Source organism: Desmodus rotundus, chromosome 12 (assembly GCF_022682495.2).
Source record: "Desmodus rotundus isolate HL8 chromosome 12, HLdesRot8A.1, whole genome shotgun sequence".
In the NCBI taxonomy this organism is placed as follows: Eukaryota; Metazoa; Chordata; class Mammalia; order Chiroptera; family Phyllostomidae; genus Desmodus; species Desmodus rotundus.
Window position 1 is genome coordinate 68,327,315 of NC_071398.1, and position 20,579 is coordinate 68,347,893.

Here is a 20,579-nt window from a genome sequence, read left to right on the forward strand (position 1 = left end):
TTGTTGAAAGTAAAGACTTGGAAAATTGCAGGCAAAACAAGAGGAATTTTTAAATCCATAGTTAATTAAAAATACTATCTTTTGGTGCCTGTTCTCAACAAATTTTGGTGTTGGGAAGGATTTTAAAGATTATCTCTTTCAGGCCCTCAGTTTAGAGATAGGGAAAGCTCGTGGTAAATAACAGCCCAGGCAGGACCCAAAGATCCCTAGCCTTTCTCAGCCAAGACCTTTATATTCTGTGTATTAAGCCACATTTCCTGATATACATTGAATTAAATAGATACTTATTTTAAACAAAGAGCTTTTTTTCTATAACTTAAGGATTCCAGGAGGATTCTTTAGGGATTCTATGAAGAAAACTGACCACATTTAAACTATGTTGACTGTATCTTTATTTAGTTCAAGTCCCTTTACTTCACTAAATTTGGACATTAGAAAAATAGACATTTCAAACAGTAGTATATGATCTTTCTGCTGTCACCTGGCTTACATTCTTTATTTTTTGTTAAATAATAAAACATCAGGAGAAGGGAGAAAATAACATTCAGCTTGAATTATGGCATTTAATTACCATACAATTTTCTCTGATTATTAAGGATATGGGGGGAAAATAGAAAAATAAATTAGGCTTAAAGTATTTGTAAATAAAATGTATATTTTGGACCCCTGGTCTGTTCTTTAGGTGGGGTTGATTTTTAAGGTCCCTGGGCCTGTTGTTCTTTATGGCAAAGCCAGAGCAAAGTGGAACAAAGGCAGACTGGTTTTTGTCTCTTTCTCTAAACAAATGTGGAAAGAATAGAAGTAAATGTAAATTATTTTTGGTCTTTTTGTAAATTATTTTGTCTTTTTAGTTTGTAGAAAGAAAAAACCATAAAAGAAAAAAATTTCCTTTAGTTATATTCTACTAAAGAAGAAAACCTCTTATCCTAAAGAGCAAGGTTGCTCTGTAAGGTCATTTTGATTCCTTTGTTTAATCCTCCACTTACCCCATTCTGTGCACTATTACAGCGTCACCATCACAGTGCCTCCTGATTGTCTGTCTTATTTCCTCTCTTTCTCTTTTTTTCTTCCTTACATTAAAGACAAACAGCAACAGTGTCACTCTCCTGCTTACTAAATTTCTAATATGTAAGTTGACTTATTTGTCTTCTGCAAAATTTGTGCTTGAATACTCAAGATTGTTTAACTATCCAAAGAAAGATTTGAAGGCTTATTCTAGCGGTAGTTATTCCTTCTTTATTGTCTGGTCTGAACTAGAAAAGCTATGATAGGAGGGGTGTGGTTCCTTAGTAAACAGCAATTCAGCTCTGGCCCATGTGCGGTCTCCTTTTCTACCTAAATTCAAAGAGCAGATCTTTGCTTCAAGCTTTGCAATGCCAGGGTCAGCTCCTGTATGACTATGGTAAATTACACGTCTCATATAGTTCAGCTACATAACTTAGATCAGGCCGTTTGGAAGGTGTATTAGATGCTGGTCAAAGATTAGGCCTTTAATTTTATGCTAGCTGGTTCTTACGTATTTTCTCTTATTAACAATTGGACAGAAAATGGCAGCAGTTTGAGATCTGTGACCTGCTATTGTGAGGACTAGAAAAGTGCCAGGAAAATTGCTGTTAATCCAGAAGAAATAAAGTACAGCCTTTTGGCCTAAAGGTCTTAAAATATACAACATGAGCCCTGGAAGAAGTAATTCTCTTTTCTGGTACTGGATTTGTCCTGAGTCAAGAGTAACTTAGTTAAGATTATTACAACACGATTTTAGTAGCTGATACTCTGGAGATCAGCACTAATCAACCAAATCAATTATACTGATTTCAGGTTCTATAAAATCTTCATAGGAGCGATTGGTTTATGTACTTGATACTACTAAGGATTCATTATGAGCTATTGACTCAGTGGGACTTTGCTGAGTGCTTTTTTGGCACTCTGTTATCTGAAAGAACATTTTTCTGAGATGTAAAATAATAAAGAATTATGAATAAAGAAGAAACAAACATTTTCCACCTTTTAGATTGGTACATTACATTTACAGAATTAGGAATTTCCTATGATAATTTATGCCAAGATGGGTTCATATGAGATCCAGATTCATATGTACTTTTCTGTGGCATTCTTTGGCTTTAAAGTTGCTGCTATGAAATATCTGTATTAAATATCTATCTATCTATCTATCTATCTACCTTCCTACCTACCTACCTACCTACCTCTCTATCTTTGTAGTCTTATTTCTAAGAGAGCCACTGAATGATTACAACATTTGCCTGAGAATTAGGAGACAGGCCTGTTTTTTGTTTGCTTTTTATTCTTCTTAACTTATTAAACAAAAACTTTTGGTCTCCATACTATTTCAGGCATTATGGTAGGTAGTGGCTTTATAGAGGTGAAAGATACATTACCAACTCCTGGTTTAATTGGAACTTTTTCCTGATTTCCTGTGTAGCTTTGGACAAATTACTTACCATTTCTGAGTCACCATTTCCTCAAATGTAAGATGGGATTGGACCAGATGGTTAGTTTTAAAGTTTTTTTCATAGCCCTTTGGTTTAAAGTGCATAGATATGACCACCTTTCCTGCTATTTTAAACTTGAGGCTATTTTCTTTAATTTTCTCTTATAGTTTAAATTTGAAAACTATCTTATAATAGATGTCATTGGAAAGTCATTTTATTTGAGGAAGTAAGAAGCCAAGTTTTGTAGACAATGTTTGATCATTAAATAAATGATAAGAGTATTTATCACTTAGAATTGTTGTACACAACTATTAAATAGTTACCTCTTTTATGTGTGACATAATTCACGTTACTTTGGGGCAAAGCTCCCTGTTATACCACAGTAGATATCTTAGTTTTTCTTTTTTTTTAAAATTTATTTTTCATGTTATTTTTTCCATCACCATTTATTCCCCATCCCCTCTTCCATTTCCACCTACCCTCCCTACCCCTCAGTTTTTCTAGAAGTCATTTTCTTTGCTTCTTTTCTCTTTTTCTGTCTTCCGCTATCTAATCCTATTGACTGTACTTTTAAAATGTATCTACCTATTTCCCCCTCCATTGCTACCACTCTAATCCAGGGTACTGTTATCTTTCACCCATATTACTGCTACAGCCTTCTACCTAGTCTCCCTGTTTCTACTCGTGCTTCCCCACAATCCACTCCTCACAGAGCAGCTTGAGTGACCTTTTAAAGAATTAAATATGATTGGATTACAGTTCCATTAAAAACACGGCAGTCCATTCTCATTTCAATGAGAATAAAAGCTATATATGGCTTGACCCCTGCCTGCCTTTCCACCTCATCAGGAATTACTATCTCCTTTGCCCATATGCTCTATCCCTGTGCCAGTCAGCTAGCCTTCTGTGGCTGCTGAGCACTTGAAATATGGCTAATCCCCACTGAGTGTGCTGTGAGTGAATCGTGTACCCCTCGTTAGTGTGAAAAAAATGTAAAGCATCTTGTTTATAATTTTTTATATTGAACACATGTTTATGATAGTATTTTGGATATAATGGATTGGTTTAAATTAGATCTTTTATTAAAATTTCATTTACCTATTTTTTCTATAGCCAATGAAGATACTAAAACATTTTAAATTACGTATATAACTCATTGTATTTCTATTAGAAAGTGATACTCTGGTTACTTAGGCTTCTCTTTTTTCCCAGGCTCATATGCACCCTGGGTCTTTTCCAATAGTTGTTCCCTTTCTTCTGCCTTGGCTAGTTTTGTACATCTTTGCAGGACAGGCTCATTGTTATTCAAATGTCCATTTAAATGTTGCCTCACCTCATGGAGACTTTCCAAAGATCAGCCAATTTGGAATAACTTAATCACTTTGTCATGCTTCCTATTTTACTGCATAAGACTTGTCACTATCTGATATTTTGTGTGTGTACTTGTTCTTTTATTACATAGCTCCTCAATCCATCCTCCATGGTGCTTTGTATACTATGGTATTTAATGGATCTGCTGGATAGTACAGGGCTAGCTAGAGTACAGGAGCAAAGGAGAGCAAAGGAGATAGCAATGCACGGTGAAGTAGAAAAATTGATAAATAGCACTGGAGGAATGGAAAAGATTTTTCTTCTGAAGTCTTCATACTCCCAGTCAGTTGCTGGCAGGAAGGGATTTAAGGTAAGCTGTAACTTCACCGCCTGCAGGTGATAATCAGAGTTTGAAAGTGTGGAGGAAAGGAAAAATGAGTAGCTGTTGCCTTTTTTTCTCTTCCTAATGGGTTTATAGTTTTCCTAATTGGTCTGGGAGTGGGGCAGCCAGGGAGGAGATGGAATTTAATGCCCACTGAATTCCGAAAGCTTTACTTTAGTAAGTACTCTTAGCTCATAAATATTAGGTATAGTTCAATAAGTTCATCTTAGCCTGATTGATCAGCCCGTATATAAATAATACGTGTTTGGTATTTTTTCAACTGAATTGTTTTGATGAATTGCTGTTTCTGTAAGACGTAACTCCCTTTTTGGGTTACTGTGGATTTTAAATTTTATTTTAAATTTTTTACATTTTATTTTGAAATATTGGTAATTTCAAACTTAGAGGAGTCATAAGGGAGCTACAAAGAACTCCCAGATTCACCAGTTGCCTAATATTTTGCTACATTTACTCCCACTGTGTGTGTATATATATATATATGTTTTATTCCTGAACCATTTGAGAATTAGTTGCAGATATTAGGCATTCTTACACTGAATTCTTCAGCATGTATTTCCTAAAGACAAGGACATCTCTTATGTAACTACAGTACTTAGTATTGATAAAATACTATTATTTACGGTATAGTCCATATTCAAAATCCGCCGTGTTTCCAGTAATGTGAATGGGCATGTTATAAGAAAGATAGTTGGAATATAACTTTTCCTCGCAGGGATGGCACATGTTTGATCAATGTGCCTTTTGGATTCCTTGACTGAAATCAGGATAAAGGGAATATTCGGTCATCATAAGTGTTTTCTATTTTGAGTCCTCCCCTCTCTTTAAACTCTGAATTGTTTTAACTGCATAGGTAGTGTTTGTGTGAGTTCGTAGGGGGAATTAGGGAGGGGAGCTAGGGAGTATAGTAAAGACAGACGTGAATCAGTCAGTACTCTTTAATAAGGAACAGGACTGTCTTAGGAATTCATACTGAGAATTCATGCAACAACTCTGGTTTTCTTAGTCTCTGGCAAAAGATGCTAGAAATGTTTAAAGATAAAATTTATTGTTGGCTACTTTTAACTCAAGTTACTTGTCTTGCATCTTCCTAGCCCATGACTGAAGAGTTATTCAAACAACAAAAGCTGAATTCAGATGAGACCATCATAACTCAACAGTCTGTATCTGATTCCCACATGGCAGAACTCCAAGAAAAAATCCAGCAAACAGAGGCCACCAACAAGGTATGATCACCACCGGCCCTTGGAGATCACAGGCTCTCCTGAGGATGTAACTGGCTCTAGCTGAGTCTGCTAACCTCTCTGACTAGGACTTGGGAGATGGGTACTGTATATTCCTGGTAATATTTGATTTAAAAGTATAGTTCTTCTCTCTATTCCTCATCAGGATTTTAGCCTGTTCTGCACAGATCAGAATTTCTGGTGATTAATCACAGACTCCTAAGTCTGTGATTAAGGCTTGAATACAGTCTTTAAATATATAAGGTGCCGAGACAGGAGGTTTGTGCTTCTGACTTTAGCTGAACTTCTCACCCCTTTATAGCCCATGGATTTTAACATCTGGGTAGAAGAAAAGTCTAAGATGCTGAGCTTCTGCCCTGGTGTAGTCCTGTCCCATACTGCATAGTGGAAGCCCCTTGGTTTTCGTGTAAGGGGTCCACAGTGACTCATGTGGATACATGCCCAGGATGGCTGCTACCACAGAGAAAGCACAGTGCATGGGAATTGAAGTAACTGAGGGTAGAAGGAAGTATTTCACATTTCCTGCTACTCTCTGTAGCTGATTGGCTTAGGGCTTCAATGGTCACTATATGTAGAAAATATACAAAGTAATTATTTCCCAAGAAATCTTCTAAACCTAGATTTGAGGGAGGATTTTATGGTTCCACTTGAGGTTAAAAGAAATTGAACTAACAAACTATAAATATTTTACTTTTCTGAATTCAGATTCTCCAAGAGAGACTGAATGAAATGAGCTGTGAACTGAAGTCTGCTCAGGAGTCATCTCAAAAGCAAGAAGCTACAGTTCAAAGTCTCAAGGAAACTCTGAAAAGCAGGGAAAGCGAGGTAAAATATTTGACTATCAAGGACTTGTGAAGAAATGGTTTGTCCCATCAAAGTCAGCAAGTACTCTATATTTTTGTAGAAGTGGATATTGTCAGACTAACAACAAACCTTACCCTAAAGAAATTGTAGCTTAACCTAAGTTGATATGTTGAAGTAGTCCTCTTACTAAAATCTGTGCAGGCGAGATAGTGGAGTTAGTGTTCCGTTTACTAGCATGTTTGGTATTCCCTCTTTCGTTTTCAGACTGAGGAGCTGTACCAGGTGGTTGAAGGTCAGAACGACACAATGGCAAAGCTTCGAGAAATGCTGCACCAAAGCCAGCTCGGACAGCTTCATGTATGTGGGGCCACATAGATGGGACTTCAGTGGAGGGTGTGCCATTCTCTGTCACAGTCTTATTTTGTTGGTCTTCTCAGCTGCTCAGTGCTTGCCCTCCTTGTGATCATGATTTTTACACTTTTCAGAGCTCTGAGGGTACTACTCCAGCTCAGCAGCAGGTGGCTCTGCTTGACCTTCAGAGTGCTTTATTCCTCAGCCAGCTTGAAATTCAGAAGCTGCAAAGAGTCCTACGACAAAGAGAACGCCAGCTGGCTGATGCCAAACGATGTGTGCAGTTTGTCGAGGCTGCAGCCCAGGACACAGAGCAGCAGAAAGAGGCTTCCTGGAAACACAACCAGGTAAATCATTAATCATTTTGTGGCCCTAGAGGCTGACTTTGCCCCGATAACAACTTTTATTCCAGACAGTTTGTGTTGAATCCTTTAGTCACTTGCTTAATCTGAGTAATTTAGTTCAACATCTGTTGCCTCGTACTATGTGCTGAATATTGGGCTGTGTTCTGGAAATACAAGAGTAAAGATCACAGGTTCTTTCCTCGTAAGTTACTTATAATTTAACGTGAGATACAGTCACATAAACAGAATTTCAGTGTGTTAAATGCCATAGGGGAGGTACATATGGGGTCCTATAGGAAATATAGCAAGGACTTAAGAAGGGAGTCAGAGAAAGCTTCATGAAGAAGGCAATATATGAAGTTATCCTTGAAGAATGAGTAAAAGTCAGCAAGAAACAAAAGTTGGAAGAACAACCAGGGTCAAAGGAATGGTGCTCACCATTAGCCATGCATTTTTAAAAAATAAAATGCATAATTGCTAATGGTTTCTTCATCTTGTTAGCCTAGAGCATATGCTATCATTTCTTTTTTTAAGATTTAAAAGGATGGTAGAAATATCCTATCCTTGAGCTTATTGTAAAGGATCCAAGATATAGTCGGGCAGAGTTCTTCTTAGTAGTTATAGAGGTCTATCATTTTTAAACCAAAAAATTAGTAATGAATTACAATGCCAAATCTACATCCTACCCCCATCCATAGTTCCCACAATTCCCATATCCTAGTTCGTTTGTGTGTAATATTTCTGAGTAATGTTAAGAATGGGTCTTTCTGCTACTTTACATTTCATTCTACATACATGGAAAGTTTTAAGACCTCCATATCTAGCAACCATGTGAAAATTTTAGATTGTTTAAGAAAGAGAACCTGGGGGAGCATTTGAGATCTTCCTGATGTTACCAGTTTGGCTCAAATAAACTCTTATAAAAATTCAAAAAATAAAAAATAAATTAAACACACAAAGGGAATCTTTTTAATTCAGGAATTACGAAAAGCATTGCAGCAGCTACAAGGAGAATTGCAGATTAAGAGCCAACAGATCCATACCCTGGAGGCTGAAAAATACAATGAGGTTCGAACACAAGAGCAACACATTCAGCATCTAAACCACAGTCTGAGTCACAAAGAGCAGCTGCTTCAGGTGAGTCACGTAATGATTTCAACTAATACTGGGCTCAAAGAGCTTTGACATTCCTGTTCATGTAATCTCAAGGTATAAGTCCACCTGCTTTGAGTACCTGCTACATGTAGAATAGTGAGAGGTGGGAATCAGGAGGATTCAAAAGAAATAGAAAGTTCAATCTGTGAACCAAGATGCCAACCAGAAAGGGTAGGAGACAATAAATATAGACCTGAAAGATGTAGGCACTAAATACTCAGCAAATAGTTTATTAAGCACCTCTATGAGTCAGACAGTGTGCTAGGAAGACAAAGATAAGATATGGCCTCTGCTCTCAGTCTAGCAGGGGAAGATGTGCATATAAATTTCCCCAGATGATAAAACAAAAGGGTTAGGGAGAATGGAGCACTAGCCCTGGCTGGTGGAGCTCACTGGATTGAGTGCTGGCCTGCAAACCAAAGGGTCACTGGTTCGCTTCCCAGTCAGTGCACATGCCTGCATTGCTGGTAGGAGGCATGCGAGAGGCAACCACACGATGTTTCTCTTTCTCTCCCTCTCTTTCTGCCACCTTCCCCCTCTGTCTAAAGATAAATAAATAAAATCTTTTTAAAAAGTGGGACACTAAAGAAGACAGTGATCACTTCTACCATTTACTCTAAGCTTCGGTCACCTTGAACCCCTTACATTTCATTGTGCATACATTTTTTCTCTAACAGAAGTACCTATGCCACCTCTTCACTTGAGAAACACCTCCTTTCAAGACAGAGCGCAAGTAATCTTTTGTGAGATCTTTAGTGACACCTTTAGGCAGAGTTAGTCAATGCGTCTGTGTTCCCCTAGTAGCCAGCTATGCACATATACGTATATGTGATACAGAATAGTTCAAAACGTGTTTGTTATCTCTGCTAAACTGTGTTCCCTCGTGAAAGTGGTTACATTTTGTTTTTATCCTGAATAACTCACAAATTGCTTGACGGAGTATGGGAATTCAGTTTTAATATTGGATACTGGAAGAAAGGAAAATATTTTTTGGTCTCATTAGGAATTTCGGGAGCTCCTGCAGTATCGAGATAACTCGGACAAAACCCTTGAAGCAAATGAAATGTTACTTGAGAAACTGCGGCAGCGAATACAAGATAGAGATGATGCTCTTGAGGTATGTCTCATAATTTTGCTCACGACGCTATGGATTGTTCTTTCCACGTAGGTCCTGTAGAAATCTGTGTCTGCTGGGCTTGCTGCTTTTCAGAGTTGATTCTCTGTTCCTTTATATTTAGATTCTTACTGAAAAAGGGTGATCAGAATAGTGACTCTTATGGAGCTTTAGGATCCTTGCTTTCTTTGCAGCGGGCTATAGATGAAAAGTTCTCCACTCTAGAAGAAAAAGAAAAAGAGCTGCGGCAGCTTCATCTTGCTGTGAGGGAACGAGATCATGACTTAGAGAGACTGCGCGGTATCCTCTCCTCTAATGAAGCTACCATGCAGGTACGAGCAAAATCTGTCTGTCTCGGCATCCCCCTCCTGCTTGGACTCCTGAAGCCTCAGCCCTTCTATCATTTTCTGAAAACCAGTGTATTTGCTTTATAAGAAAAAAATAAAAATAAAAAACAAAAAACAACAGTCATTAGTTTCATCATTAAAGATTAGGAAGTGAGAAGTTTTAGCACTTTCACAAACTTTGTAGGGGGAAGCAGTGAATAGGGATTTCTCTACATGGTTCTAATTAATTTTTAATCTTTGTCAGTATCTGTAGACTTTTACATAAGCATTGCCAGGGTACAACTATTAATTGTGGTTTTCTCATTAATGTTGTATACATGTCTGTGTACGGCCACAATCAGAGCACTTGTTTATTATATTAATATTTACTGTGGGCTGTTTTTGGATATTTATTTTAGAGCTTATATATCTAACCACCTGCCACGTCTTAAAGTTTGTCACTTCCTGTATAATATAGCCTACTACCCCCAGAATACTTTACTTACTATGTACGTTATATTTATCTTTCTACAAGCTAGATGAGAGTTTCTAAAAACAAAATAGATTAGCATGGCATTTTTAGATGATATACTAAGTTTTCTCCTTTTGTAAAATAGTTGATAACATAGGAGGTAATTTAAAGGTAGGTCAAGCTTCTTGTGTAAACTGAGGTGTGTGAGGTGGTCCTTTGACTTACAGTTGCTCCTTTTGTGACTATAGAGTATGGAGAGTCTTCTGAGGGCCAAAGGCCTGGAAGTGGAACAGTTATCTGCTACCTGCCAAAACCTCCAGTGGCTGAAGGAAGAAATGGAAACCAAGTTTAGCCATTGGCAGAAGGAACAAGAAAGTATCATTCAGCAGTTACAGACATCTCTGCATGACAGAAACAAAGAAGTGGAGGCAAGGCTTTAGTTAACTTAAAGACAGTGGGTCTAGTGGTAACATAATTTCAGTCTTAGATTAGGACTCTTGAGGTCTAGCAGGCCAATGACCCGAGTCTTTAATTCCTTTCTCTGCAAAAGCCAATGACTTGCCAGGCAGCCCCATAGGATTTTTATTCCTACTCCTATAAAGTCAAGGATACAAGTTACCTTACTTAAAAAGAAGTTATGTGAGGATTAGTGTGGTCTAAAAAATGCACCTACAAAAGGAATTAAGAAGTCCTAATTGATAGCTACAAAATAGTCATGGGGATGTAAAGGAAAGCACAGGGAATGTGGTCAATAATATTGAAATAACTATGTGTGGTGCCAGGGGGGTACATGAAATGTTAGGGGGACACTGTGTAAAGTGTATGATTATCTAATCACTATATTGGATACCTGAAACTAATAGAAAATAGTGTTGAATGTAAACTGTAATTGAAAAATAAAGTTAAAAAACATTTTTAATTTTAAACCTACAATATGATGGCTACCCTTTATTAGCTGCGGTGCTCATGCTCTGTCAGCTGCCATTTTAAGAGCTTAATGGGTGTTAACTCACTGAATCCTCCCAAGTCTTTGAGGTACATATTTTTATCCCTCGTCTACAGATAAGGAAGCAGATCTCTCAAGCAAAGTTAACTTGTCCCCGTCCATTAACATAGCTAATAAGTGGCAGAGCCGATGTGCAACCCAGGCAGTGTGGCTCCACAGTTTCAACCACCATTTACTACCTCTCAGTATAGAAATAGGACCTGTATCACCATGCCGAAAGATACAGGGCTTATTCTTTTTCAGCTTATCATTTGGTGTTCCCCCATAATGTTATACTGGGGAGAAAATACATGAAATAAATGAACTGAGTGACCATTTATCCTCATCTGATATTACTATGTGCCCTGAGCAAATAGGGAAAGGACTTATTTCAGAAAACAATGTCAGTTGCCATTATAAGTATTTTTCTGTATTGTTGGTGTTCATTTACTGAGTGTGTATTTATAGTCGTGCCAGGCCTAAGCAAGAGCTGGGGAAACAAAAATAAATGAAACATTGATACTTGTTCTTCAGAATCTCACAGCTCAATCTCCTGTGATAGGTTTTTCTAAGGCCTTTGATACATATATAGCAGAGGGAATTCTTTCCTCCAAAACTTACCCTGTTTTTTCCTCCTTAGGATGTTAGTGCAACATTGCTCTGCAAACTCGGACCAGGGCAGAGTGAGATCGCCGAGGAGCTGTGCCAGCGTCTGCAGCGAAAGGAAAGGATGCTGCAGGACCTTCTCAGTGACCGAAACAAACAGGCAGTGGAACACGAAATGGAGATTCAGGGCCTACTCCAGGCCATGAGCGCCAGGGAGCAGCAGAGCCAAGTAAGGACTGACACACAGATGGGAACAGTACCCCTGAGTGCGTTGGTGGTCTGCGAACAGAAAGCATTTGAACCTTGGAATGTGTATATTTGTTATTTTATAGTCACTCTGTTAGGTTTTTTCCCTGTCAGTCTATTCACTAGAATACAGTTTTATGTCACTCTTCAAAGTATGAAACATTTTTAGAATACTTTGCATTTGGAAGGATGCCTAAACAATGCATGTTCCCACCCATTAAGTTCGTTATGAACATTTTCTTTTCCTCAGTATTCTGATAATTTTGACAGAAAAAGATAATGGGGTCCCAGGATATTCTGATTTTGATTTTGAATTAAAACTTGAGTGATATTTTGTATTTCCAGCCACGGTGTGGGAAAGCCTACATACATTTTCTCTTAATTTTTGTGAAGTCTGAAAATCTGAGTTATCTTAAGAAGGAAAGAAAAAGATTGTATTTTTTTCAAAGCCATGATGAGAATCAAAATAATGGTACACAAGTATTTCAAAGTAAGTTTTTAAGTTACCTTCATTTTCGTGTATCTGTCTCCTCAAGGCTAGAGAATGGCATAGCTGACTTGTACTCCATTTTAGGGAGCCGTTGATCAGAATCGCCCTAGTCAGTTTTTAGGGGGAACCAGATTCTTATCACTTGCCTGTGTTGTTTGACCGTGGTGTTCTCCAGTGCTTCCTGATGCCGTGGGAACAGTGACACTCCACTCCCTAATTCTCAGGCCCGCTGAAGTAAATATACTTTGTTTGGAACATGCTGCCATGTACTGCAGAACTACTTCTGGAATAGACCCAGCAAAACCACTCTGAAGTATTTAAGTCTTTGGCAAGAGGCTAACCAGTATTTATTTGAATTTTCTTCTTAGCCCCTTTGTAATTTGAAAGAATTAATCTTATTACACCTCAGAAATATTTGACACTGCTGTCAGTAAAACAAGAGAACCTAGGTGATGACTAAAATTACAAAAGATTTTCAACTCAAGAAGAAGAGTAGTGATTGTATTCTTCTAGATCTGCTCCTCACATTTTGCATGCAGGATAATCCCCCTCGATTGCTCTTTGAAGACAGAGACTCCCTGGCTCACCCCCAGAGACAGAAATTAGGAGGTACAGGTGGGGCTCAAGAATTTGCATTTCTTATAAGCTTCCAGATGATGGAGGAGCACTACTAAAAACGTTATTATACAAAGAGTACCTAGCCACATAGATCATATGTATGACACCAGATGTCTTGCACGTCATTTATTTGTCTCATAATAAAATGTCTTCACAGATTCCTAATAAGGCAAATGAATGATGCATTGATACCTATAAGATAGTTATGTCCAAATCCCCAGAGAACCCAAATTTTACTTATTGAAAATGGAAGGTTATTCTTTTATTTCCCTTAGAAATTATGTCTGGAGCTCAGCTTCTCGTTTAAAATGGTAGAAATTCTCCCCAGAGACAGTTCCTGCTATGGTATGGCTAATACAGTTTTGATTCATCATCTTAAAGCCCTGAGTAATTTTACTGTTAGTTTATTATTTCCAGATTTTCTGATTAAATGCAGACTTTCTGTGTGGTAACGGTCACAAATAATGTTCTGTATTTCTTCCTTGTTATGCCATCATCTGTCTTAGGAAACTGTGAGATTTTAAATGAGTCAACTGCATTGGTGGTTTTGAGGTTCAGCTGTAGTCTGATAATGTTTCTGTGTAATTGCTATGTACTGAGTACCTACTACGTGCTAGACACTGTTCTGGGTGCTTGGGGTTCAGCACTGAACAAGCATTATAGTACCTGTACTATAGTACCATTATAGTTTCCTCAGGAAACTTACATCTACTTGGGAGAGAGACAGAGCCAATGAACAGATAAATCAGATAATGGTAAGCACATTATAAAAAAATGTATGAGGAAGGGAACTGGGAATAGAGAAAAGATGATAATCTATGCAGAGAAGACCAATCTTAAAAGGTAAAACTTGGCAAAGCCTTAAGAGGAGCAAACCAAATTGATGTTTGGGTGAAGGACATCTAGGTCAAAAGCACATGTATCCCAGAGTAAAGAAAAACATCTGTTACCCAATTCAAACCAGAATCTTAACACCTTAGTCTGATAGAGTTGTAGTAGAACCAATTTCATATAATTTTGTCTTTAATATATATTCTGGGTTATATTCTGTTTTTTCCAATATTCTACCTACAAGAGACTTTCTACTCATCAGCTATGTTTTTACCCATAAACTGAAAGCAAGGAAACTATTTTCTAAGGCCCCTCTGGCTTCATAAACAGTTAGCTTTTAACAAATAACATCAGAACACAAATTATGTTTTATTAGAATACCTTTCTGATGTTATGTGTGATTTCCTTACTAGGCTGCTGCAGAGAAGATGGTGCAAGCCCTAATGGAAAAAAGTTCAGAATTGCAGTCCCTGCGCCAATATTTAGGAGGGAAAGACTCCAGGGTGTCCCAAGCACTCCTCTCTAACCAACCAGCTGAAGTTACCGCCATCAGCCCCCATCTTGGAGAGCAGACTGATCAAGTAAGAACTAGAGACTTGTGTAATGTTTGAGGCCCAAGCTTGATAATTATCCAAACTGTGTGAGCACATTCCAAGTCCTTGTCATTGTGATCACGGCTCCTGCATCTTCCTAAATTTCCCAACTCTTCCAATGTTTAGGGTTCAAAGAATATACCCTGCAGAGATGACAGCACTTCATTGACTACCAAAGGGGATACCAGCATACCCAGGTCCTCATTAGGTAAGCATCAGATTCCATTTTATTAAGGAATCTCTGTCTTTCCTTGTGTAATTGTCTGTTAATGGGTTTGGCCAAGAGTCTCTTTCCCTTCCTTCCTTATTGGAGAAACTAAATTTGGGTTCCCCTAAAAGGATGAAGACATGTCTATTCTAGGAAGAACTGCCCTTTTCTTATGTTGAATTGAGGGTATTGCTCTGGGTACCCACTTTGGCTCAGGGAAATTGCAACCTCCTTTTCAGAAAGCTCTGCAGGGATTCACTAGTGCAGGAGGTAGTGTTTCCAAACTTGCACAGCAGGACCTGGGGCTGACAACTTCTGGGTGTCTTTTAAGAAGGCTGAGGATACTCCCTGTAACTTGACATCACCTATGTATGTTACAGTGTTGGGCAGAGCAGGCAATGTACATTGAGTTATTTGCCAAGCTCAGCTCCATCCAAGGATGGTTATAGGTCTTGAACTCCCTAAAAACAACTAAAAATTCTATAGAAGGTAGGAGCAAAATTCAAATGGAGGCCTGGGATTAGATTCAGTGACATCCACAGATCAAAAGGTTGGGATCTAGGGTAGCTTCAGTGAAGACATTCCCCAGCAAGTTGCAGAAGTAGAGACTCACCGTGATTAATGAATTGGTAAATATAGTCCTATGATAAGAAAGGTTGTGGACTTAGGATTTCTAATAATATCAAGAATGTAAGGACTTCGTGTCTGTTATAGTGTAGGATATTGTGGAATTCATAGATAAGTCACACAAGTAGTCATTTTTTAGTAAGAAAACTTTATGCTAGTTGAAGAGTAAAGAGTGCTGCATTTGTTTAATTTACTTTCTACATACCTTTCTTAAAAAGTACCGTCCCCCATTTTTTATTTTGCAAATTTCAAACCTATAGAAAGTGGCAGAAATAGTATATTGAATACTCCTATACACTTTTACTAAGGTTCATCAATTAACATTTCGCCGCATTTGCATTATTTATTTGCATACACACACACAGATGGAACACTTTTCTCTGAACCATTTAAAAATTACTTACAATCATCATAACCCTTCATCCCTAAATACTTCACTGTGTGTTTCCTAAGAACAAGGGCAATTACTTACATAACTACAATATAATTATCACACAGGAATTTAAAACTTTGTGGGGATCTCTGGCTTATTCAGTCTTCTTTTTTATAGGCAAGAAGGTTGCTTGCAGTGTTTTGCTTTTATAAATAACGCTTGAAAGAACAACTTGTGCATATGTTTTTTGTTTGTTTGTTTGTCAGAGTAAATTCCTGAGAAATGAAGCAGCAGAGATCACATTATGTCAAGAGTGATTAAAACTAGCTCTATTTTTTAATTTTAGGAGACTTGGACGCAGTTGCAGGGCTGGAAAAAGAACTGAGTAATGCCAAAGAGGAACTCGAACTCATGGCTAAAAAAGAAAGAGAAAGTCGGGTGAGTTTTCTAGTCCAGCCTAATTTCTAAATTCCTGGTTTTTCTTTCAAAATACTTTATATTTAAAAGAGTACAGCACTCCAAGTGTAATATCTGGGCCCAAATACAAGGTGTGCCATTTTTTTCCTTGAGAAAATATATAATCATTTCATAAACACATTACCTCTCCAAGATGCTCTTGTTTTTATAAATGGGGACTATTTTTTTAAGTGCTGACATAACACAGTTTTCTCTGCCCATTGCTAACTGGAATAAAATAATTGTAAAGTACTTAGAAATAAACAATATGCTATACAACTGCTGCTTAGAATTACAACATTAGATCCACGAAATTAGTTTTGGAAACAAGGGGACAAGAGAGATTTGAGAATGATCAGTATGTTTATTGACTACTTGCTATAATCAATGCACTTTACTGGGTACTTGAATTAGCACTAATGTTTACAATTTATGCAAAGTAAGTGGTATTGGCCCTAGCTTATAGATGAAGAAGCTGAAACAAGGAGTTTTTTAGAACATAGAAGTGGGGAGTAGTCATGTAATTAAGAAATGCCAAAGCTAAGAAATCAACTCAGGTCATTTGTGACCCAAAAGGCTTTGTAAGTAGTCACTTCCTGGAACAGATAGTTTTTCCCATCTTTATGCTCTATTTCTAGCAATAAAATTTTCATCGATTTTTTTATAGAAGAGGCCTCTTAGCCTTACAGAATCTCTTCCCTTTCTGCCTTCATATGTAGCTAGTTATATGTCCAGCTATGGTCTAGAAGAAATATTAGGGTCTCAATAGCATTCCAGACTAAAACTAAAAGCCTTTATGTTACCATGGCATCCGTGTTAGGAGATCGGTCAGGGTCATGGGTTCCTCAGTTAAGTGTGCCTGGCTAGTCTATAGCTCCTCAGTTTTGTTCCACCTCTTTGGCTTAGATCTATAATAAAAACCTGTGTTTATGTTTGTGGCGGAATTATATTATCGTACCTCTTAATTTCTCTTTTTACACCATTTATCTCCTCACAAGCAGACTGACATTGTATGATTACAGTTTTGAGGATATGAAATTGTGTGGAATTTTTTAAATTACCACTTTTAAAAAGCCCCTAGTCTCCCTGCCCACCGCCGCCCCCCTCCCACCTTTTTTGGCTCTACTCTAGCCATTTTCTGATTATTCATGTCAGATCCTCATTTCAGAGCAATGTTACTGTTTGGTTTTGTGCCATTAAGATTATAATGACTAACGGGGTATTTTGATTGAACGATATGTAGCTATACTACTTACCTTCATGTGTCCTCATCAACTACCAACTTCTCAGTTCATTGCCTTATGTTCATTATCACTTTCCCTCTAATATTAGGTATTTTTCAAGAGGTGTATAGATTTTCCCAGCTTCCTAAACATCCCTCTATTATCTTGAGAAAATAGTAGTAGTGGTAGTAGTAGTTATCATTCATTGATTGCCTGCTACGTGCCAGTCGCTTTAGATACATTTTCTCTATTCTCACCCAGTCCTGAGAAGTAGATGTCATTCCTATTTTACAACTGAGGAAACTGAAGCTTGGTTTAATTGTCTTATCGGGGCTATTATGCCATGATTTAAAACCCACGTGCAGACCTTTATCATGCTGCAATGATATTTCTTCTTGTGTTTTCATTTTTCTTCAATGGAGCAAATACCTGGATATTTAATGATAGAGACCTCTGAAGAGAGCCTAATAAATAGCACCCATTCTTCCATAACCAAGACCTGAACAAATGGAGAAATAAAGTAATGGCAGGTAGTGTGATACTTTTATCAACTGTATCACTGATAAAGACTTAGGTAGAGAACTTAATGCCAGAGCCAAGTGAGCCTGCTAGCCATTCCCAAGAATTAGGTAGACTTAACTCCCCAGTCACAGGTAGCACTGGGCCTTGGCACATCACCCAATCTGCATGGTAGGGAAGAGGCTGTCCGTAGAGAAGCCACGGCAAAACAGGCTTCCTGCAGACAGCTCTCTCCCAAGGTTACGAAAGGTGGAACTAAGTCAAACATGCCTGATTTGTCCTTCCCCTGCCTGCCTGGGGCTGAGTGAGGGAAGGGATGGAGAGAGGTCAGGAGTTACACTACCTGGGCTCCTTCAACACGCAAAGAAACGTGAGGAGGGACATTTTCTCCTGACATGCCACAGTAGCCCAGAGCCATTAAATAATGTTGTGTAGTTATAAATCATCATGAGCCCACACAGAGTTACTGTGTGCATTGATGGAATTAGACTTTACATTTTATATATCTAAGGAAAGAAGTGTTGCTCCCTTTAGGAAGCTCGGTTACACCTTAAACTAGCTGTGTGCCATCCGTCTTCACTTACTACACTCTACACTATTTTTTTAAAGTTACTTCAAAATATTTCTTTAAATGTTTACTTACAAATAACTTGCCATCACCTTAAAGAATATATGGATGTACCAGATCTACAGGAAAGTCATTCTAGCCTAGTGGTTCTGAGTCCCAATCCTCGAGTTTACATTCTGGATCTACCACTTACTGGCTATGTGATTTTTGAACCAGTTCCTTAATTTCTCATGGCCTCAGCCATCTCATCTATAAATTGAGGAGTAGAAGAGTAAGTTATCCAGTAGGGTTGTCGAGGATTCACTCATTCATTCATTCATCAACTATAAGGGTGCCTTGTCTAAGCCAGTGCTAGTGCTGGGGTAAGGTTGTAAACAAAATCAACAAGGTGCCTGACCCTATGTAATTAATTTCTGCTGGAGAGACATACACAGTATACAAATAAATAATATAATCATAGATTATAATAAGTAACTTGAGGGAAATAATAGTTATATGGGCCATGTGTGGTCACTGTAGGCCTGGCCATGGCGCAGCAGCTCTCCCGGAAGCAGGGCATCACTCTGCATGGGAGCACAGAAATCATGGCCAAGTTCTTCTCATTTGCCATCAGCATTTTATATCAGTGTGGCATCTCTCCATCTGAAACCTGTACTCGAGTGTAGAAATATGGACTCACCTTGCTTGTAACTACTGATCCTGAGCTTATGAAACACCTAAATAATGTGGTTATACATGTTCAGTTTAGAAACTGGTGGTAGACATCTCGAATATTGAAAGTGGTGAAGTCCTTGAAAGATGGCTATTTGCTATTAGGTGTGACAAGGCTGCCAAAGATGACAGTACACCCAGAAAGCTCTCCAAGATGAAATCCGCTCGGTCATCAGACAGATCACAGCTACAGTGACATTTTTTGCCACTGTTGGAAGTTTTTGGTTCACTTGATCTACCGATCTATACAGACAAAGATTTGGTTGTACCTGGAAAGTGTGAAGAGTTGGGGCCACAGTTCATTATCAATTCTGAGCAAGTCGTCTGCGTTCCTTCACCACTGCCATCCACAAAGTAAACAGCGTGGTGGTCTAAATTCCCTGTTCATGACTGAAGATGAGACAAGAACAATAATGTAATTCTCAAATGTGTGTTTCCTGGAACCAAGTCCACTATGGTTCCTGTTTGATTTCATTAATTAATTTTTAGATGGGGAAAACTTAACATCATACTTCACATTTTTGGGTACCTGTTTGACTTCCCCTACGACTGATGTAATTTTTTTCACTGTTCAAAAAGGAACTGGCAGATTACATCAGCACTGAAATGTCAGTTCCTTTGAAGGTGGTAACTGTAGATGGAAAAACTTTTGCTGTAAAGCTAAATGCCTTCCTAAATCAGACCTTTTGGTCAAATAGTTTGACTCAGAAAATCGGTAAATATGAATGAAACACAGCAAAAGAAGTCTAAATATTCAGAATCTTTGTTTAGATCCTAAAGTAACTGATAATCCACAAAAATAAAATATTGCTGTGAGGTCCTTTTGCTATTTATTTGTATTGTTTCCATGTTGAAAAAATATCTCCAATTGTTTAGTTTTACTGCATATAATGTACATCTACAGAGCTATTGCTCTTTCTACTGTTTAAATTCCAGTGATATGGAGCTCTTAAAAATGTCTTTTTGTGTTTTACAAAGTCAAGCTTTAAATGACGATGATAAAGAAAGTTAAATGTATATGTTTAAAAGAAAAGAAAAGAAAGAAACATGGATGAGGATCAAGCTAGAGTGGCCAAAGAAGGCTTCTCTGAGTAGATGATAAGTAAGCTGAGACCCAAGGATGAGATGAAAGCAACTCTAGGGCAGACATTCCAGGCAGAGGGAAGAGTAGGTGCAAAGGCCTCAGTCAGTCTGATGTTCCTAGAACAGAAAGAGCCCAGTATGCTTAGAGAATCATGAACGAAGAGTAAAATGTAGGTCTCTCAGTGTCACAGTATAAATGTGACAGATACTGTTTTCTCAGCCCACTGACTGGAGGATTTCTTCTCTGCAGATGGAACTTTCTGCTCTACAGTCCATGATGGCTGTGCAAGAGGAAGAGCTGCAGGTGCAGGCGGCTGATATGGAGTCCCTGACCAGGAACATACAGATTAAAGAAGACCTCATAAAGGTCTTTCAAAGCTTTTGAAAGACCATTGGAAATCATTGCAGCTCAGAAAACCTGTAGGGCACCTACAAACAACATTTGGATGGATTGAGTCCCTTCACCTGTGC

General features: G+C 38.1%; 1 protein-coding gene and 1 pseudogene across 30 annotated transcripts in view; both read left to right on the top strand.

Annotated features, from left to right (window-relative positions):
* PDE4DIP (phosphodiesterase 4D interacting protein) overlaps nt 1-20,579 on the top strand; it is a 166,733-nt gene that overhangs the window by 94,326 nt on the left and 51,828 nt on the right. For all 30 annotated transcript variants that reach the window (XR_008425880.2, XM_053916260.2, XM_053916262.2 and 27 more), the window contains 13 exons: nt 5,256-5,387; nt 6,111-6,230; nt 6,474-6,566; nt 6,695-6,907; nt 7,883-8,041; nt 9,063-9,176; nt 9,368-9,505; nt 10,220-10,399; nt 11,597-11,791; nt 14,161-14,328; nt 14,467-14,548; nt 15,895-15,986; nt 20,359-20,475. Coding sequence is in view for 29 of the 30 variants with exons in the window: in XM_053916260.2 (XP_053772235.1) it covers nt 5,256-5,387; nt 6,111-6,230; nt 6,474-6,566; nt 6,695-6,907; nt 7,883-8,041; nt 9,063-9,176; nt 9,368-9,505; nt 10,220-10,399; nt 11,597-11,791; nt 14,161-14,328; nt 14,467-14,548; nt 15,895-15,986; nt 20,359-20,475 (1,803 nt within the window). In the remaining variant the exon portion in view is untranslated. The remainder of the gene's footprint in view (nt 1-5,255; nt 5,388-6,110; nt 6,231-6,473; nt 6,567-6,694; nt 6,908-7,882; nt 8,042-9,062; nt 9,177-9,367; nt 9,506-10,219; nt 10,400-11,596; nt 11,792-14,160; nt 14,329-14,466; nt 14,549-15,894; nt 15,987-20,358; nt 20,476-20,579) is intronic.
* LOC123480776 (mitotic spindle assembly checkpoint protein MAD2A pseudogene) lies at nt 18,842-19,420 on the top strand (annotated as a pseudogene).